The sequence below is a fragment of the Notothenia rossii genome (assembly GCF_949606895.1).
Source record: "Notothenia rossii genome assembly, chromosome: 4".
In the NCBI taxonomy this organism is placed as follows: domain Eukaryota; kingdom Metazoa; phylum Chordata; class Actinopteri; order Perciformes; family Nototheniidae; genus Notothenia; species Notothenia rossii.
In genome coordinates, this window is record NC_136902.1 from 13,319,541 (window position 1) to 13,338,367 (window position 18,827).

Sequence of the window (18,827 nt, forward strand, 5' to 3'; positions counted from 1 at the left end):
ACATCAACTAATAGTAAAGGAACAAACCCTCAAAAAAGGTTTTAGTTTTTTTAGATACCCCTTAGTAGAACAAAGCACAACCATGTTTTTGTATTACTTAAATATGTTTAGTTTATGAAATGGATGGTTGTATACAAATATTTTGTTGCAAAATGTATTTTTTTGGTGGATGTTTGGAACCTTCCCATAACCCGAAATCAGTGAAAATGAAGACTCCTCTGAAGGGGGCTGTGTCTGCGGTATTTCCAGAGATTCTTCATATATCTCTGGAAATATCAAAAGATATATATAAATCACCTGCCTCTTAAAAGTAAAGCCTCTTTCCCCTCCCTCTCATCCATTTAATCGCTGCATCGTTCTTATTGTCCTAATGCTTTCTCTCCCAGAAAATCCTAGCTGTGATCACAGTGCTGGATTATGACAAGATTGGCAAGAACGATGCCATTGGGAAGATCTTGGTGGGAAGCAAGTCCACGGGGGCCGGGCTCAAACACTGGTCCGACATGCTGGCCAATCCCCGCCGCCCCATCGCCCAATGGCATCCGCTGCAGCCAGAGGAGGAGGTGGATGCCGCCCTCGCAGCTCTGAATGCCAAGAAGTAAAACTCCCCCCTGAACACATCGTCCCCACCTCCACCTCCACCCCTCCCCACCATCTCCCCCCCGGCCCCACATATCAGTGTATATTCCAGAAGAACACCCCGACTGTACATCTGCTCCCTCCAAAACCTCCAAAACCCACACCACCCCTTCCTCTCCTCCTCTCTCCCATCGCCACCTTTCAAAAAAGATCCATTCAACATGATGGGAAATATAGTTTAAAAAAAGAAGCATCATGTAATAAGAAATCATGTCATTGAAAAAAGAAGACAAGTTACAGGATGGACAGATACTCCGTTGATTTCATTTAGATCTATTTTTGTATTGGGGTTGTGGTTCCATTAATAAGAATACAGAGTAGACTACGAAGAACAGTAAGAGTGCGTTATGGGAATCTGGTGATAGAGGGGATAAAACATACATTCACTCGTATTGTACTTCTCACCCCTTCCCTTTAGTGACACAGTTTGCTTAGAATAGTGCTTAATAATAAAATGCTTTATACTGCCATATGATAGAGAAATAACACAAGCAGGTCCATTCCTTAGGTGTTTTGTGCACCATTTTCCACACCTGCCAGTTATCATACTAGCTGATTCTATTAGTTTGAGTACATTCCTAGAGTTGGGTAGTGAGTAGGGATAGGCACATATCCAGTTACCCACAAACACACTGCCTTTTTGATTAGTTAACCTTTCCACCCATCGTCTCAGGAAAACTGAGAGGAAACTGAAACTCCATGCCTTTTTTTCTAAACGGGTTCTTATTATTCAAATACTCCACTTGACGAGAATGAAAGGTTGGATCCAAAAGCTTGAGCGCTTGTTTTTTTCGGTGACGTTAGGCTTGCGACTAGTAAAAGTTCATCCATCAAACGGTACGTTAGGGAACAGGGACTGGTGGATTTTCAGTGAAAAAAAAAAAAAAAAAAGGGTATTTGTGTATTTTTTTGACTGCTCAAAAACGGCTGTGTCTGTCATTTGAATAACAACAAGCGAGGAAACATCAGAGCGGGTGCAACACAGACTGATTCCAACCACCGATGACATGATATTTGCAAGGTGTCGATTACTGCCTGCAGTCTACCACCTCCCCTCCCTCCGATTCTGTCTCTCACTCGTTCAGTGTTACTGCCATTAGTCATGGACTTGACACAAGGGTTTTACTTCAAAGGAATCCCTATAACCGTCTTACAGTCATAAAGGAGACAAGCCTTCAAAGTAACAAAATAAGCAATTTTCAACTACCAGGGACGCCTTCCAGTTAGCGGTGTTGTTCTCTTCATTTCTTGATTTTTTCAATCTTTTATTTATCCAATTTTATTTGAACTTTTTATTCCTCAAGCACTTTAAATCCAAATGTTACTTTTAAGTACCCTCAGAAACCAGAGCTTTAATTATTTATGTCATTAGTAACAGCTGGTTTAAGGAAAAGCAAAAGAGCAAGAGGAGTGCATTATGTGAGTTTCTTTTTTTGTTGCTTTGTTTTTTCGGCTCAGCTTTTTGTGTATGTGTTTTGATTGTTTGAATATGACGTTTCTCACTTGATTGCAAGGATATGGTCTGGAAGAAGGCACTGATCCGTGTGTATTTTATACACAGCTTACCAAACTGTTGAATTTAATTGCACTACTGGGTATTATTCTGTTGTGTGTTTTTTTAATGATAAAATGTTGTGAGATTGAATTTTTCTGTGGCACTTGTGGCATGCCAGACAGGTCTCCTCATAATAATGGACTCCTCCAAAATGAAAAGAGACACATTACAATCTAATGCTCCCAGGCTACTTCCATCCTTGTAATTGGTTCAGTTTATCTATAAATTCATAATTTGTTGAAGAAGACTTTTGAGGAGAAAATTCAAACCGTCGTTTGACCAAAACTCCTCAGCCCCGAATAAATTGGTGGAAGCTTGATTGTTCATTAAGGTTCTGACATGTCGGGTGCTTTCCCCCTGCTTAAAGGTCAAGTTATTAATTCAAATCAGGGCTGTCTTTGAACAACATCAGCAAAAAGTAACCGTTGACTGTGTGCAAGAAAATGCAAAGTCAATGTAAATCAAAATGTCGACTTCATTTGGGGTTAAACTAATGTTGGCTCTCGTCACTTTCTCTGTTGGAAATTGTATCTCTTTATTTTTTTATGACCAACATAGACCAGGTTCAGTTTATCATCCCACATAATCCTTTTTCCTCTGTTGATGAAGCAGCACTAAAGAAAAGGCAACATGGAAGCAATCAAACAACCCATTGGTGTGTAGTTCTGCCTATATACATAGTTCATACACGTTGATACTGCATGTTTATACAAAATACTGTACATAGGAGCATGTTTTAGAGACGAAGCAAAAATATCTCGTGTACGTAAATGGGTGTCATTTGTCATTTTAATAACACAAACGAAGGGGAAAAAAGATGCACTGTATATTTTCTAAATGAAACAAATGTGTATTTATTTTCCATGAGGGTCATTGGAGAGAATGTCGTACAAACATTAGAGTAATATTACTAATAACAACCTTTCCACGCCTGAAATTGTTAAGCAAGTGTGTCGTCCAGTACTGTGTGTGAGTTCATGTAGGATGAAAATGTAGCCGCATGCTTGCTATATAATTCCTTGTGATCAAATTTTTTTATTTTGATACCATTTATCTGCCATACGTTCTGTTTCAGCACTTATCTGAAGGCCAATGTGTGAATTATTTCTGGATTTTATTGCTATTGCTTTTTTTTTTTTTTTTATCAAAATATGTTCCAACTTTTTTAATGTTCAGGATGTGGCGGGGGTCTCCAAGTCTGTAACTATTTTCTAATAACAGATTTGGCCTGATGTTATCTGAAATAACTTCTTAGATGAAAGTTGAATAACTCTGCGATCTATAGGTGGATTGTAGGAGTTGTTATATGAAGTCTGTTGGATCATATCTTTATGTGTTTAAAGGGGCCAAAGGACACTGATGACTTGGAATCCCTTCTTCTCCTTTTTACTTTACTTGGAAGTTCTTAATTTCCCACTTCTGAAGTATTTAAATGACCTGAAACCCTTCACGGCTGTGTCTCTTTTACTGTGTTTATTATACAATACGTGTACCTGTATACAAGATAAATGAATAAGTTATAAAACTAAAGCCATAAAACTCTAGCACTAACTCCTTAGAGCTCAGCTGATTAGCTAGAGTTGATTTATGAAGAAAAAAAAAAAGCTGACGTCTTCATTTTCCTTGGCCAGTGTTTCTCTTTTACATTCCGTTCAGAGATCTTTGTTCATCAAGAGGGCAAAAATCCACTTTTATGTAAATGTGAGCTTTGAGAGCAGTTGTGAGTTTAGTAGAGTGAGTGTGTCTTTTTCTACTTTCAGAGCTGTTGATGTCCTTGTTTCATAGAGGTAGCTGATTTTACAGTATCGTGATTAGTAACGTATATGCCTTGTTTTGATAGCATAAATATAATATCACAAATCTCAATAATACTGCTAAAATGATATGTATATACTTATATAAATATGAGAGCGTGTTCTTTTTCTTGGGCTGTGTGCAATTTATGAACCAAACCGGGTCACTTCTTAAGTTTCTCTTCGTCGGATTCAGCAGCAGGAAGTACTAGTGACCACACGTACAATCAATAACACACTGCTCTGAGCTTTGTTGTTGGTTTGTTTAGCATTTTTGCTCTAGCAACGAAACAATATAGTTGGAGATCCAGTGATAGAAAAAGCAAAAAGAGAGAAACTTAAAACAATGGCACCCAAATTGTAAGCCTGAATCCCTCCCATAGAACTATGCATAGTATTACGATTTAGACGCATAGCAGAAAGTGTGTAAGATATAGAGATTATGTCATGATACGGCACTAAAGGATGATCCAATTGTTGGTAAATATCTTTGAGAAGATCAATACCACTGTCCTTCTAATGTGGTATCAATCTTCTTATTTAACTATTGGCAACATGTGTATAATTATTTCCTGAAATGAAATATTCCTTTAAGTTTACCTCCGTTGCTGATATTTCTCTGAAGTAAACATTTAAACTGCCATCCATCTAGTCTGGAAACGATCTCCAAGGTGTTGCACATGATCTAATGCAATATTATATTTACTCACTGTCCCATCACTGTTACTGACTGTGACCAAACGACGCACTGAGAACAATTCAAATACAAGATTTCAGTGTGTTTCTTAAAATACTGCCAGTACCTGGTCACAGTTGCCTGCATTTGTCTACACTGTTTGAATCTACAAAAGCTAAAAAAACGATTCACGCAAACAGAACACGTGAGATGATGAGGCAAATGTGATCACAGGTGAAGTTATAGCACATTTAAGAGATTTATTTTATTTATTTTTATTATACTGCCCGGGTCACAACGGTCATCTAAGTTCTATGGGGGACAGAGAGTGGGAGCTGTGTGTGTGTGTGAATATGTGAAGCAAACAGATAAAGTGTAGGCCCTTTAGCAGAAATGGTGCAAAAACACAGCACTAAGATATATAAACACAATATACAGTACAGGTCTGCATGCAACGGACACATTACTCATTCCTAAATGTACATCTTGTGTATGATCGTAATACTCAAACAATCTTAGTTTCATTTTAAATACGGGGGTTATTCTGTTCTGTGTAGATGTACAATACCTTATGCACAACTGCATCTGAAACTGTGAGCTGTTTCAGCCGTGCGGACAGTTTTCGAGCACCGTTCTCACAACTCTCTGTTTTTGGTTTGTTTTTGTTTTTTGAACAAACGCTGGGATTTAAAAAGGGAAAACATCCAAAGTTCAGTAGATCATTAACCCCCCCAACCCCCCCCCTGTCTAAATGTGTTGAGAAGCCTCTCAGCGGGTACAGACGCCACTTTGAAACACGTTGTCTTGTCTCCTCTATTACTCGCTGTATTTCTTCTTTGTATTCTTGTGCATATGTGTAATCACTTCTTCTGTCCTTATTTGTTTCTGTGATGTATACTTCTAATGTAGAATGTAGGACTGTATTTGAATCAATGTCAGAATCACATTTGCTTTCTGTTTGTGTCTCTGTCCTGTTTATGTGTAAACCAGCTATGTACCATCAGTATGATGATGCTGACTAGGAAGCGGGCTTGTTGATTTCCTCCTCTCGATCTGCTCTTGCTGAGCGTAAAGAATGCCGGCCTTCATGTTTACAACATGGACATACCGTATACTGCCAAACATGCAGGACCGTACCAAACTCCCCCTCTTGAGCGCTTAGTCCTCCACCTCTCATCCCTGATGCAACGAATCTTCTTTTTTCACCTCTTTCTCTTCTTCATCATCTTTTAAAAGCGTGGGAGGACAGTCAGGTTGTGTCCTCTAGCTGTGTTTCTTCGTGTCTAGTGTCGTGGTGCGCGTGTTCATGTCAGTACTTGTGCCTACTGTGGATCGCATGCTTTAGCCCTTGACTGGACACAAACGTTGCTCACCAACTCCTCTTGACCCTTATGTGGACAAACGTTGGGGATCCTTATAAAGTTATCAAGGGAACCAAATAACTTATTACAAATTTATCATATGTGTTACCAGTTCTGTAAAAAAACAAATAGGAAATAAAGGCCTTTTAATTACCATGACTTGTTTGTGTTTTAATATGCAAAACGTTCAGCTCAGCCGGCTGCTAATAATGTGTGTGCCTCTGATGCATAATACATTAATGTCACACTGAGACACACTCCTTTCCTTTACAGTTTATTAAGCAAAGTGTATTATCATTGTGTATTAAGCATGGACACGTTACACACATTTTAACAATAGATACTGTATAGTTCAATATGCATTCTGTGTAGAAATAGCAGACCAATTAGTAGTTCTGAGTAAGTGACCGGTGTGACAAAGATAGCCCTTGTGTTACAGCATCACATTGTTAAAGGAATACTTCAAACACCGGGGACTTTCGCTACTCATCCATTAAAGTGAAGAGAAGACGGGTACCTAAATTATTCATGTCTCTGGCACATTATCCATCACTTGTGCCAACACGAAAGGAATTTTTATGCAAAAGTCTGGCTGTTTCATACATTAAATATGATAACACACTGTTTTAGACCAGGGAGGACTTCCTGTTGGATGACAGTGAAGGCTCCATGACAAAGGAGCATCATGGTTGGAGACTTGTTAAGATTAAACAAAAGTTCAAATATTGTGTTGAACCCAAATAATGAGAGTTAATCCAAACCATTTTTTTTGAAGCACCAGTAAACATGGCCTCCAGAAGTGACCAGAACAAAAGAAGATTACCTTCATGAAGTAATGGTTTATTTCAAAGCTTTATTTTAAGATGTAGCCAGATGTACCAAATAAGTCAATGAACTCAGGCAGTTATTTATGTATCTCAATATCAACACACAACAAAGGATGATAGCAATCTGGACCGAATATAATTAAAAGTGCAGGCAACAGTTTATTCCTCAAAACGTTAGATTGTGCTTGATATTTATTTCGTTGTTGATCACACAATATTGTGAGGTTTAAAATGTCAGCAGTGATTTACGTCGCAATTTTGACATTTGCATTTTCACCAACTAACAATAAGATGGGCAGGAACTGGAAGTCAAAATTATAGATGTATTCCTTAAAAAAGTAAACAAATGATTGAAGATTAGAACTATATGAAATGCATAAATAAATAAATATATCTCTATCACACGACATATAGGACACTGTTTTTTTTTCTCCACAAACACACACACTGTCTCGTCTGTGTAGCCGTTCTGCTGATTTGAAGCTGAATGCTTTACACTTCTCACAAACATTTAAGAATTGGCGACTGAAACTGACAAAGAGAATCTGGCACAAACTGAATTATGTTATCATGGAAACTGACACTAGCGAGCATAAAGGAGTGTTGCTAGTGATGCCCACACACTGTCCACTCTGTAGAAAGTGCATTACACAAAGTAATCTGCATTGCATGGCTGACATACGAACCCCTTTCTATACCAAATACAGGGAACATTTTAGGGTCAACAATTATGTCATATTCAAAATAATAAGGATTTCTCTAACAAAATGTATCTAACTAGTTCTAAATAGTTTTAAGGCGACAGAACTTTATAACAATGTAGTGGCATAGGTATTGTAAGCAGGCACTGCTGAGTGGAAAACCTGAGAATTGACAATCAAGGCAATCACAAAGCAAATCATGCATCTCATTATATCTTTATCATAGAGTAAAAATGTTCAAAATATTATTTTTTTTACAACATCACTAGTCTTATATTAAAGTGTATGCCAGAAGCCGGAACATTTAATTTTCAATGCATTCTTAGACCGGAGCAAACATGTTCTTACCATTAGGAGAACTGCATCTAACAATCCTGTGATGGCGTCAATGATGGTTCATACTTATAGTATGCCTCGTTGGATTCATATCAATATCTAGCTTTTGTTTCTGGAACTGGAGCACCTATTTGTTGCTTGGTTAGGCCTCATTTAACATGTGGTCATTTGTTCTGATTTACATTACAATGATTTTAAAATACAGTCCTATGCCAATGCCAAAGTGGCCTTGGTTTCCTCTATCTTCTGTCACAATTAAAACAATATTAAAAAAACGTTTCTGCAGTGCAGCAAGTAACGTGATGTTTCAGTGTAATGTGTGGGTATAATATTGAAACAGTACTTTCATGCAAACCCCTGGATGTGTTTTATACGGGTCCCTATTTAAATACTGTGAATTAACCGTGTAGATATATTTGTTGCAACTCCATCGTCACACACGGTGAAAACGTACTGAAAATCTTCATAAGTCCCAACAGGAATTTATTTCGGCAGAGCAGAGGAGTCACAACTTGGGACGTGGTGGATAATGAAACTGCCATATCGGGGTTGGAGCGTCCACAGACACAGAACAGGAGCTTCAGACATCTTTTTATTTGGACAGTTTGCTGATGACTCGAATCAGAGCCCCGTTCTCATCCTTCAGCCTCTGGTTGTCTGACTTGAGCTCTGTTAACATCTAGGACAGCAGAGAATAGGAAATGATATTAGAACACAATATAATGATCACATATTCATATTTGTGAAATGGTTTGTTGATGGTTTCTCATTTAAAGCTTTGCACATTACCAGCACTGTTCACTCTAATGGTAAAATATCTTCAATGATAATTAACCACAACAGTGGAGGACATGCTCTAGAGTACTTAATCATGCAAGTGAGAAGTGACTTTGTCAATATGGTCTGCATGTGAAAAGTGAAAGAGAACAACGTCAGAGAGAGAAACTGAGAGAGGGTCAATTTCCCCAGAACTAGGTCATGTCCCTCATGAGGAGCGATGACTAAAAATGTCCAACCTCTTTGCCAAAATATTTCCCCCTCTACTCGAGACAAACAATAAACCTCTGCTCTTAAGCTGTCACACATTACTGACAACTGGTGAATGAGGCGCTGCATCAATATGTTCCGTTTTTAGTCATTCAGATTAAAAAATAAAGTCCCATATAAATCTTATTACTATAGTAATGCCTCGCTCTGAATGTTTTAAAAAGGAATAATTGAACATTTCTGGCTAAACAAACCAAGACACACCCAGTGCTTCCCCCACTGGTACAGGCCTTGCTCATTTGGAAAGTAATGATCTCACACATTTCATTTCCTTTGGTAGATTGACTAGGAATGACTATTTCCCTGGCAAACAACTTTGCATTGATTACACAGAACATTACACAGGGCCCACATTACATTTGACTGCAAGATCAATAACGGCTAAAAAACGTGTTTACTTTATGTTACACACCGCTACTGTTGATGTCTAAATCAGAGGATTACCAAAGAAAAAGAAAGCTCCTAATGCAGTTTTCATGTCATGTGAAGCCCGATGAAACATGGATGTAGCTGAAAATACACTTCAAAGTGAGACAGGTTTTGGGGGGGAAGGGGGGTCAGAAGGGGTTGCCCTCTGTTAGCCATAAAGCAGATTGGGTTAAAAGAGAGCAGAGGGAGATGCATTGCAGTGGGGGGGGGGGGGGGGGGGGGGGGGGGGAGTGAGCATTGGGGAGGGAGGTGCAGGACCTGCCTGAGAGAGGAACACAGCAGAGGACGAGAAGGGCTGTAGAGGCACCAGAAGGAGAGGGGAGTGTAGACGTTATGTGGCTGAGAAGGGGGAGAGGAGGGGAAGAAAGGAGGACAGATGATGTCAGGGGATCAGAGGTCCTCTGTCTCCGGCATGGAGGCCGTCTCAGAGAGGCGGGCGAGGACGCGCAGCATTGCTTTATTCTCAGCCAGGAGACATTCGTTCACCCTCCGCAGGGTCTGGGCCTGAGCCAGAGGAGGGAACGCCTGCACAGAGGAGGAGAGAGATACAGAGGGGCTGACAGAGAAAGCATGCAGGGAGGCAGGCCGTGTGCAAAGAGAAAGACTCACACAGAGACAGATCCACTCACACAGGCACGCGCCCCACTCACTCGCCCATATAGGGGAAGAGAAATACAGAGCTGAGGGACTCGTCAGAAAAACGTACACAGGGAGATATTGAGAAGAAATAGCAAACGTTGAACGAGCAAAGGGAAATATGACGCCAGTTCTCCTTTGGGTTTGAGCTCATCAAACCTGGGCTGTAGAGTGGTGAGATGCTGAAGTGTTATGATATGCATAGCTTTGCAAAGGAAAGGGAATATCAATTCTATAAAAATTGCATAACCTACATTTCTACTCTTTCAAACGTTCGCAAGAGCCTGGTTATAAGTCAAGGGGGAAAAAACTATGTACTCCCCCCGTCCTCTCTACTCGGCCTACTTTTTGAGGTGAACCTCAATGTGGTTTGAAAGAAACATCTGTGGTTTGATGCAATTCCTGAGTGAAAACCACACACACACACACACACACACACACACACACACACACACACACACACACACACACACACACACACACACACACACACACACACACACACACACACACACACACACACACACACACACACACACACACACACACACACACACACACACACACACACACACACACACACACACACACACACACACACACACACACACACACACACACACACACACACACACACACACACACACACACACACAGGGCTCTTTTTATGTTTCAGACTACCCAAACACAATTGTGTTGACATGAATTGACCCATGATAAATTTACGGATGATATCCAGCTGCTTCTTACAAAACCAAAACATAATGTTTTATAGACATTTGGAATCATTCTTTCATTAATTCAGTTTTATTTAATCTGGAAAGATTATGGAGAGCAGGCTCCTATTTACAAGATTTACAGAATATTTAGCATGTGATAAAAACTAAACAAATACAGCAAAAGTCGGCTGTAAAAGGCGCCCTTGGCAAAAGATAAGTGAAAGAGTGAGGAGTGAGAGTGAGGCAAGAATGCATAATGAACCACACACTATTGAGCTCTGTGATGTTAAATTAGATCCGACCAAACTCTCACGTCCTGTAGATAATTCAACAGAGTTGCTATTAATTAGGTTTCAGAGGCTGTCGAGAATAATCTCGTGAAACCCTGCAAGCGGACACGCAGACATGGATACTATTACAGAAGGGAAATGAAGTACAAACATGGCTATAGATGTAAATCCCCTGAAATGACCTAAGTAAATAGTCATTATCCAACCCGTGCTTTCTACTGGAGATGAAGCTCATGTGTGCCATCCAAGGGAGTAACTTTGGTTTGAGAAGTGGGGGGGACACAAAACAGGGGGTCCTCCGCAATGAAACATTGTTATAGATTTAATTCCATTTCCTGCCTTTCTGCAAATATATATTATAGGGACTATAGTGTTAACTAATCCAAGAAAAATGTGTAGTGTGTATAATGAGTGTGCAAACTTATCTATCCATGAACCTGTTTTATTTGTGATGACCTCACATCCTATAGGGGGGTCCGGGGGCATGCACCCCCGGTAAGATTTGTTTCTTTAAATTGAAGTTAAAGGCATCAATCTGGTGCACAAATTAAGAGATTTATGGATACAGCTCTCTCAACACTCATATGAAACAGAACTGTATATATTTCAATACTCCAAAAACCATTATAATATCCTCACAACCAATAACACATCATTGATATACTCCTCTCTCCTATCTTTATCTTACCTAGTCTGCATTCTTTCTTTTTATTTATGCATATTTTACTAATCACTCCCTTTCCAAACTGTGTTTTTAATTTTTTACTGACATTGGAATGACTTTTTAACTTATTTTGAACAACTATATTAAATAGATGGAAATATTTGTTTAGACCAAACCGTTTGAGACCCACTGAGATACCTTAGACTAAAGTTTACAATATAATCACTAAGCGAGTCCTTTACCTCCCTGAGCTGATGTTATCTCAGCCTCTCAGTCCGACAGGAGAGGACTCTCCCTCTTCTTATTGTTGAAACAGCTTTATAATCTAATCTCTGAGCTAGCACCAGATACTAACAACAACCCCCGTAACTCTCTCTCTCTCTCTGTCTCTCCCTCCCTCTCTCTGTCTCTCTCTCTCCCTGTCTCTCCCTGTCTCTCTCTCTCTGTCACACACAAAATGCGCTCCTGCCACAAACACACACAGACGCTCCTCCGTGACGATGACCACTTGCGTAAAAAAAAAGAAAAAGAAAAGAAATTTGAAAAGTGGGAGGGACACAAACGGGATTTTGAAAGGTGGGGGACATGTCCCCCCTGTCCCCAGTCGAAATTACGCCCATGGTGCCATCTATAGCGAGGGAGTGTAATAGCTTTGGTTTGTTGACGCTTCTGTCTCCTGCAGACTCACAACTGTCAATCTCTTATATTACACACAAAACAGCAATATGTGTAACACTCTCACACAATGGTGTAAGTGTTTACAGCTCTTACTAGAAAAAAACACAAATATTTTTGCATCTAAAAGGTGTTGCTTCTATTTTTCCTTTCCAAGTGACCTTGTGAGTGAGTGGCATTACATTCTACCTGAGCTTATCATGTGACGTGTATATGTGGGTCCACACGTGTAAACATGCCTGAGTCTCTGAGAGCATAATCATGTGAAGGTGACAGGCAGGTGTCAATCACTTGTCCGCGTTTTAGCAACCACTCACCATCCCCCTCCCCCTGAGACACCCTGCTCTCAGGGCTGGTACCCACAGCGGAACCGCATTGGGGGGTCCTGCTGAGGGAACCACGACAACACGGGGGTCACATATTTGCTGGTTACAACCACCCTGATGTATGTGTCCTATTTATACTGTCCAGGTCATTGTCTGCATAGTGCACGTTCTCAGACTGGTGCTGGCATTTTATCTCTAATGAGGAGGATAACAATGTTGCTGTAATTTGCCATAACAATGGCATTATAATCGTAAAGTGTCATGTGTGACAAATAAGACCGCGTCTTCCCCGGGCCTGAAATCTGCCCTGTATTTCTTTGATGAAGCAAAGTCCACACAGTGCAGTGCAGGAATTCCTCACAAAAGCAGGTCTTTTGCTCTTGGACAGGGTTTTGGTATTCAGCTGGAACTAGGTCACAATGTTCACCCCGACTGTGGGATAAGTGGAGCAGAGGAGCAGCAGCCCGGACTCCTCCTCAGCCTGGCAGGAAGTGGCCCAGCAGAACACTGTGGGTAATGAGCCTGAAGCATTAACCTTCCCTCTCCTTGACTTCAATCCCACCTGGCTAACAACAACCCTGGAGTGTGCTAATATGTGTCTGTTTTGCTCTGAACACTTTAGGCGTGCTTGATTTAGCATGGGTAAGAGGGGCTTGGTTGGAGGTGTTCTTTCAAGCACTGTTAGTGTTATGGTGTCGGAGGGAAAAAAAAATCTGAGGTAAATTCACACAAAAGAGACAAAATATGCTGTTTAAACCCAGGGTGAGTATGCACAATTGATTTTCGCATGCACTGACCTTTATCTCATCCTCCATGTTTGACACTCTTTTCTCAAGAGCTTGTTTTTCCTGCAAATAAAAAGGAAAAACTGAAATAAATACCATGAGTGAAACACAATGTTACGGTCTGAAGTAGTCAGGAAACATAGAGGGGAAAAAAGCGAAGAAAGCATTTGGTCATCCATCTTCATAATGCAGGAGCATGATCTTATAAAAAAAACAAAATGCCAAAAGGTTTGTAAAGCACTTACCCTTTTCTCAGATTCGACGGCTGTAGATCTCTCTGATATTCTGTCGTGCCTCTATAAAGTAAAATGATACTGTTATTTTTGAAGAACCGGAAGAATTATATTTATTTTGATCATGATTTCACTAAGTAATCAAACGCGCCTTATAGTTCCACACATACATGGAAGAGGATAAGGGTGTAACATCGAAATAATTGACAGTTTTTCTGTACCTGAGTGACTTTGTCCAGCTGGGAGCGTATCTTCACCAGTTCCTGTTTGCTGTCCTGCAACCTGGACTTGAGTTTATCATTCTCATGCAATGCCTCTGCATACATCTGGAAGTGAACAAAATGAAGATTAAGGAAATGAAAGAAAGATGTTCAGAGAAATGTTGGTTTTTCAATACCGTAAATTATTTTAAAAATGTTCAATAACACATTAGTCATTATAACAACTAAATGTTATCAAGGAAACATATTTTCTTTTTTAAATGGTTTTGATATTTGTTTAGTTTTTGACAAAAAGGAAAATGTATAATAAATATAGAAATAAGAGGTTACATACAATAAAAAATATATATACTTTTGTTCAATGGTATTTTTATTATTATTGTATCATTATTTTCAAATGTGCTATATTTTATGTTTATTTATTTAATAATTCAAGATGACACTTGTTTAGTCCATCTGCCTCTCTTCAAAGCAGAGAACCGCAGTGACGCGTTCTAAAACCTGCCTAAAACCCGGAAGTAAACTCCTTCCGGTTCCTTCGCCAAAAAACAATGCAATTTCTCCATAGGATTTTGGAAAATAGTTCGAAATAAGGTCTGTGGTTGACACACATTTAAGAGACGGATCACGTTTTGTTCAGCCGGATAATATCCACATGTCTACCCTACTTTTATCATTTTCGAATCATAAATGTAGTCGCCAGAAGCAAAATGCTAACGTTATGCTATAAACGAACTACAGCAGGGTCGCTGCTTCAACGTCACGCAACTTAAGATCCATATTCAACATTACATTACATTTAGCTGACGCTTTTATCCAAAGCGACTTACAATAAGTGCGTTCGACCAACAAAGAAAACAGAATCATATAAGTACATCAGGTTTCATAGAGCTAAAACATTTCAAGTGCTACTCAACTGGTTTTAAATAAGCCAGCCCTTTATTAGTATATATGTGCTTTGTTAGCAATTCTTTGTTAGTAATTCTATCGATCGGGAAGTGGAGTCGAAAGAGATGAGTTTTCAGTCCCCCCCGGAAGATGTGCAAGCTATCTGCTCACCAAAACTACAGATTCAAAATTGTTCAAGTTGAGCGTTTGTTTTCACAGTTTGCAAGAGCGCAGGTACTTGCTTTCAAGCAGAACAGGGCAAACAAACTTAGCGGGAGTGTTTACGTGTTCGGTGTAATGACGTACAACGGCCTCGACAACTCCTGTAGTCCTATTCAGCCACATGTTAACAGCCATCGTTTTTCAGACACGTAAACTCTTCAAAAATCACCAGTAGGCTCACTGCTGATGTATGTAATGTCGTAGAACAAAACGTGATTTGTCTCTTCAATTTGTGTCAAACACAGACAGAAATTGCATTGCTTTTTGTCGAAGGAACCGGAAGTGGTAAAAATGCTAACTTACTTCCGTGTTTTAGGACGCGTCACTGTGGTTCTGTTTCCACACGGTTCTCATTTCTCCGTCGGCTAGTTGCTAACGGTTACAGCGCTAAACCGAAAACTGACCGTTAAGTTTTAACCTATATATATATATATATATACAGTCTATGGTTTTAACATGGGAAGAACCAAAAGCTAGTCAGTACCTGTCCGTACTGCGGTTGTCATTGACAACCACCGTACAGTTGAGCGAAGTGCAAAACTAGCCACACACAGGACTAGCATAATGTAAACAACGTACGGATTACAACGCTCACAGCGACTTCCCTTTCTGCTCAGGTAAACATTGACCCACTATATATTTACACAGTATGTTGTTGATTGGTATATATTCATACTCTGAATGGCATAAATTGAACATATAACATCATTAGAGTGAGCTAGCTTACCTGCCAGGCTGAATTGCGATCATTCTGCATTAAACGCAAAAATCAGTGCTAGCGTGTTAGCCTTGTTAGCTAGCTCATGTGTTGTAGACAAAACGTATATCTGTTGTTATGCTCCTCACAGAGTTGTGTGTCCCTCTGAAAAAAATGCAGAATCAAAATGCTGCAGAGGTAAGCTTTGCCTTGTCTTTCCAAGTTATCTTGTCCATCTAAATGAGTTGATTGAAATATTTTTTACTAAATGTGTTTGTGATTAAATTACTAAATTATGTATGCATATTGAACACTTCTGGTGTAAAAAAAGAGCAAATGTGAAATCAGTCACTATAAATATCTTATTCAAAACCTGCTAATATTATCCTTTCCTTCAGGTATGTGTAAGTCCATGTTATTTTAACAACATATCAATGTGTAATCCGATATACAAGACACTAATATGAATATTAGACGCAGACTGAAAACTTTTTTTTTTTTAAATGTTTTGGCTCTATGAAACCTGATGTACTTATATGATTCTGTTTTCTTCAAGTTTGTATCTTCTTGGTCGAATGCACTTATTGTAAGTCACTTTGGATAAAAGCGTCAGCTAAATGCAATGGAATGGAATGAATAAAAAGCATCCTTTCTGTGACAAAAAAAAATCTTATTGTTTAATGTCAAATACCTTTTTTCAAGATTTCAAATATATGATACTGTCAACATCCGCTTCCCCTTATATTGGAATATTCTTAAAATAGACAAATCTACCTGGTGATCCATCAGCTTTCTGTACCTCATGAATAATTCAGAAATCATTTTAGAAAAGAAAGATTGTGCTTTTTGAACTGAGGTAAGACTTTACCTTCTTATAGTCTTTGGTAGTGGGGTCTTGCTCTGCTCTGTTCAGAGCAGCCAGCCTCGTCTCTCTCCGAGTGTAAGAGCTGGTCCGGCCCAATGGTTTGTCTGTTACACTCTCCCCACTGGAGTCGTATCTAAAAGTAACACAATCAGTCCACACTGCCACTTTATTTAGGGCATTTATTTCAGATTTCTCTCAGGAAATACAGTTTCATATTACAGGAGAATCAAAAACAAAGCCAAATTCTTACCGTGACAGTCGTTCATGCTGAAAAACAAAAACAAAAACATGTTAGCGTGATCACTCAGCAGCTCAGCATGAAAGCAACACAGTGAGTAAAAAAAAGTCTGTCATGGTTGATACAGATTTTTACATTATGATAAGACCAAACAGAGGCTAGGCAGTGCAATATTTTCCCTTTTGAGACCACTGAGAACAAAAACAAAACTTCCAAGTGAATTATCCCAGCGTTTTCAGAGACCTGAAGTCCCACGGAGAAGAAATGTGTGCAGGAGGGAGATATAATTCACTTAAACACTGCACTGACAGGGTTCACGTGGGTCAAACCTCCCCGGTGGGCCCGGCTAATCTTTTAGAGCAGGCGGCTGCCACGCAAAAGCCTGCAACATAAAGATGACATCATGACATCAGGAGCTAAGTATCCAGTGTGTGATGGGTCGATGCCTGACCTCAGACAGCAGACTGATAGCAGGCTGTCCTGGAAGGCCTTTGCCATGACTAGTCCAGTCTATGGCTGCCAAGTTGCCTTTTGTATTCACATACTGAATTGGTTTCCACTTCACCAAGGAGTCCTGGTATTGTGCTACGTTCAGAGGGCTTGTGTGTTTGTTTTTTTTATACCTGGATTTGAATCAGGTCAGTTTCCAGAATCTATAATACCTCAAAGTTGTGCATATAATACATGTTCTGGTAGGTGTAATTTATGTCTACTGCCTCCCTGTGTTTATGCACGATATACGCTGTGTGCAAAGGGTTTCCAATCTCATAATTCACGTTTATTCAACCATTCAGCCAGATTTGTTCCTGCACTGAACAAATAGATAACTCACTGCCATCAGCTGATAAACGTGGCACATGAGAGGACCATGACTGAAAGTGTTTACTATCAGTTAGAGACAGGAACAAAGAGGGAGGTCGTCATGTGAGTCCAGGCGGCACCATAATGTCTTCACAGTATTTAAGGCAGTCTAGTAGACTTTACTCTCAAATTAAGTTCAAGACTTGGAGTTGCTGCTGGCCAGGGAAAGAAGGCTTTAAACACATCTGATTAGAAATAAAAACAGCAATAAAGGACTTGTGTGGTGGTCCTGTTGGAGACAAAAAGCCGATGTAGACTGCATTAAAAGCTTCGGCTTTATGGGGGAATAATTCATGTCCAAAGGAACACAGTGCACAGTTACTACTGCGCTCACATTTAAAGAGTTGGGGGATTTTTCATGCTGCATCGAAGGAGCTATTCCTCAGCAAGTGTTTACATAACTCAACCAGTGCTGCCTGTCCTTATGTGGTCATGAGCTTATGCAGAGCTACCCAGGAAAAAACAGACCTCCGCGACCTGAGATGAAAAAGGGCCGAAGCCATAAAGAGCTCTGTCTCACTCCAGTGTCTTTGTGCAAGGCTCAGAGGATGCCTCGATCAGATTTGGTGTACGTTCATTAATCAACAGGGTCGATTAGTCCCCTGGGTTTATGAATAAATCATCATGAAGTCTTCTTTTAGGGATGTGAACTGTCACACAGACCTTCACCAAACTCTCTTTTGAGATGATGAGTTCCTGTACGCAAACCGATTTCACACTAGGGGATTAGCAAATTGTTGAAATTAGATCTTTCAAAAACAAAATTCCACTTACATCTTAAGCAAGCCCGGTGGGATTTACAGGAGCTGATTCTTAGTGGAAGAGTAATACTTACAGTAATACACGCTGCTGTCTGAATCTTTTTGCCCAAATGTAACCAAAGCCAGGAAACGGAATCATAGCTGCTTTTCTATTTCTGCTGCACAGATGTGATTCCCTTGTTAGGAGAAACTGAGGCAGAAGTGGCAGACTGTGTGTGGCAGAGCACATCAGCCGAGACAATCAACCAGGGGGGGGTGGGGGGGAGAAAAACAACAGGGTGTCAGGCTGATGGAAACAGCACACAAACGGATGCATGTTTGAACCACAGGCGCTCTGTAAACACAACTGCCTCCAGTTTTATGCTTTGCCAGGACCAACATC

General features: G+C 39.9%; 2 protein-coding genes across 8 annotated transcripts in view; one reads left to right on the forward strand and one right to left on the reverse strand.

Moving 5' to 3' along the window:
- Positions 1 to 6,180, forward strand: part of LOC307035056 (synaptotagmin-2-like) — a 27,601-nt gene extending 21,421 nt beyond the window's left edge. For both annotated transcript variants that reach the window (XM_079674023.1, XM_079674024.1), the window contains one exon: positions 387 to 6,180. In XM_079674023.1, the coding sequence (XP_079530149.1) occupies positions 387 to 602 (216 nt within the window). In that variant the 3' untranslated portion in view covers positions 603 to 6,180. The remainder of the gene's footprint in view (positions 1 to 386) is intronic.
- Positions 4,274 to 18,827, reverse strand: part of LOC307035059 (protein phosphatase 1 regulatory subunit 12B-like) — a 24,741-nt gene continuing 10,187 nt past the window's right edge. Inside the window, exons 6-12 of one of the 6 annotated variants that reach the window (XM_079674029.1) lie at positions 16,836 to 16,852; positions 16,589 to 16,718; positions 13,914 to 14,018; positions 13,705 to 13,755; positions 13,472 to 13,522; positions 9,627 to 9,703; positions 4,274 to 8,567 (exon numbers count right to left, since the gene is read on the reverse strand). In XM_079674029.1, coding sequence (XP_079530155.1) covers positions 8,561 to 8,567; positions 9,627 to 9,703; positions 13,472 to 13,522; positions 13,705 to 13,755; positions 13,914 to 14,018; positions 16,589 to 16,718; positions 16,836 to 16,852 — 438 coding nt within the window. In that variant the 3' untranslated portion in view covers positions 4,274 to 8,560. Of the gene's footprint in view, positions 8,568 to 9,626; positions 9,890 to 12,665; positions 12,737 to 13,471; positions 13,523 to 13,704; positions 13,756 to 13,913; positions 14,019 to 16,588; positions 16,719 to 16,835; positions 16,853 to 18,827 lie in introns of those variants that run through there. The other 5 variants (XM_079674032.1, XM_079674030.1, XM_079674027.1 and 2 more) reach the window with 5 other exon arrangements.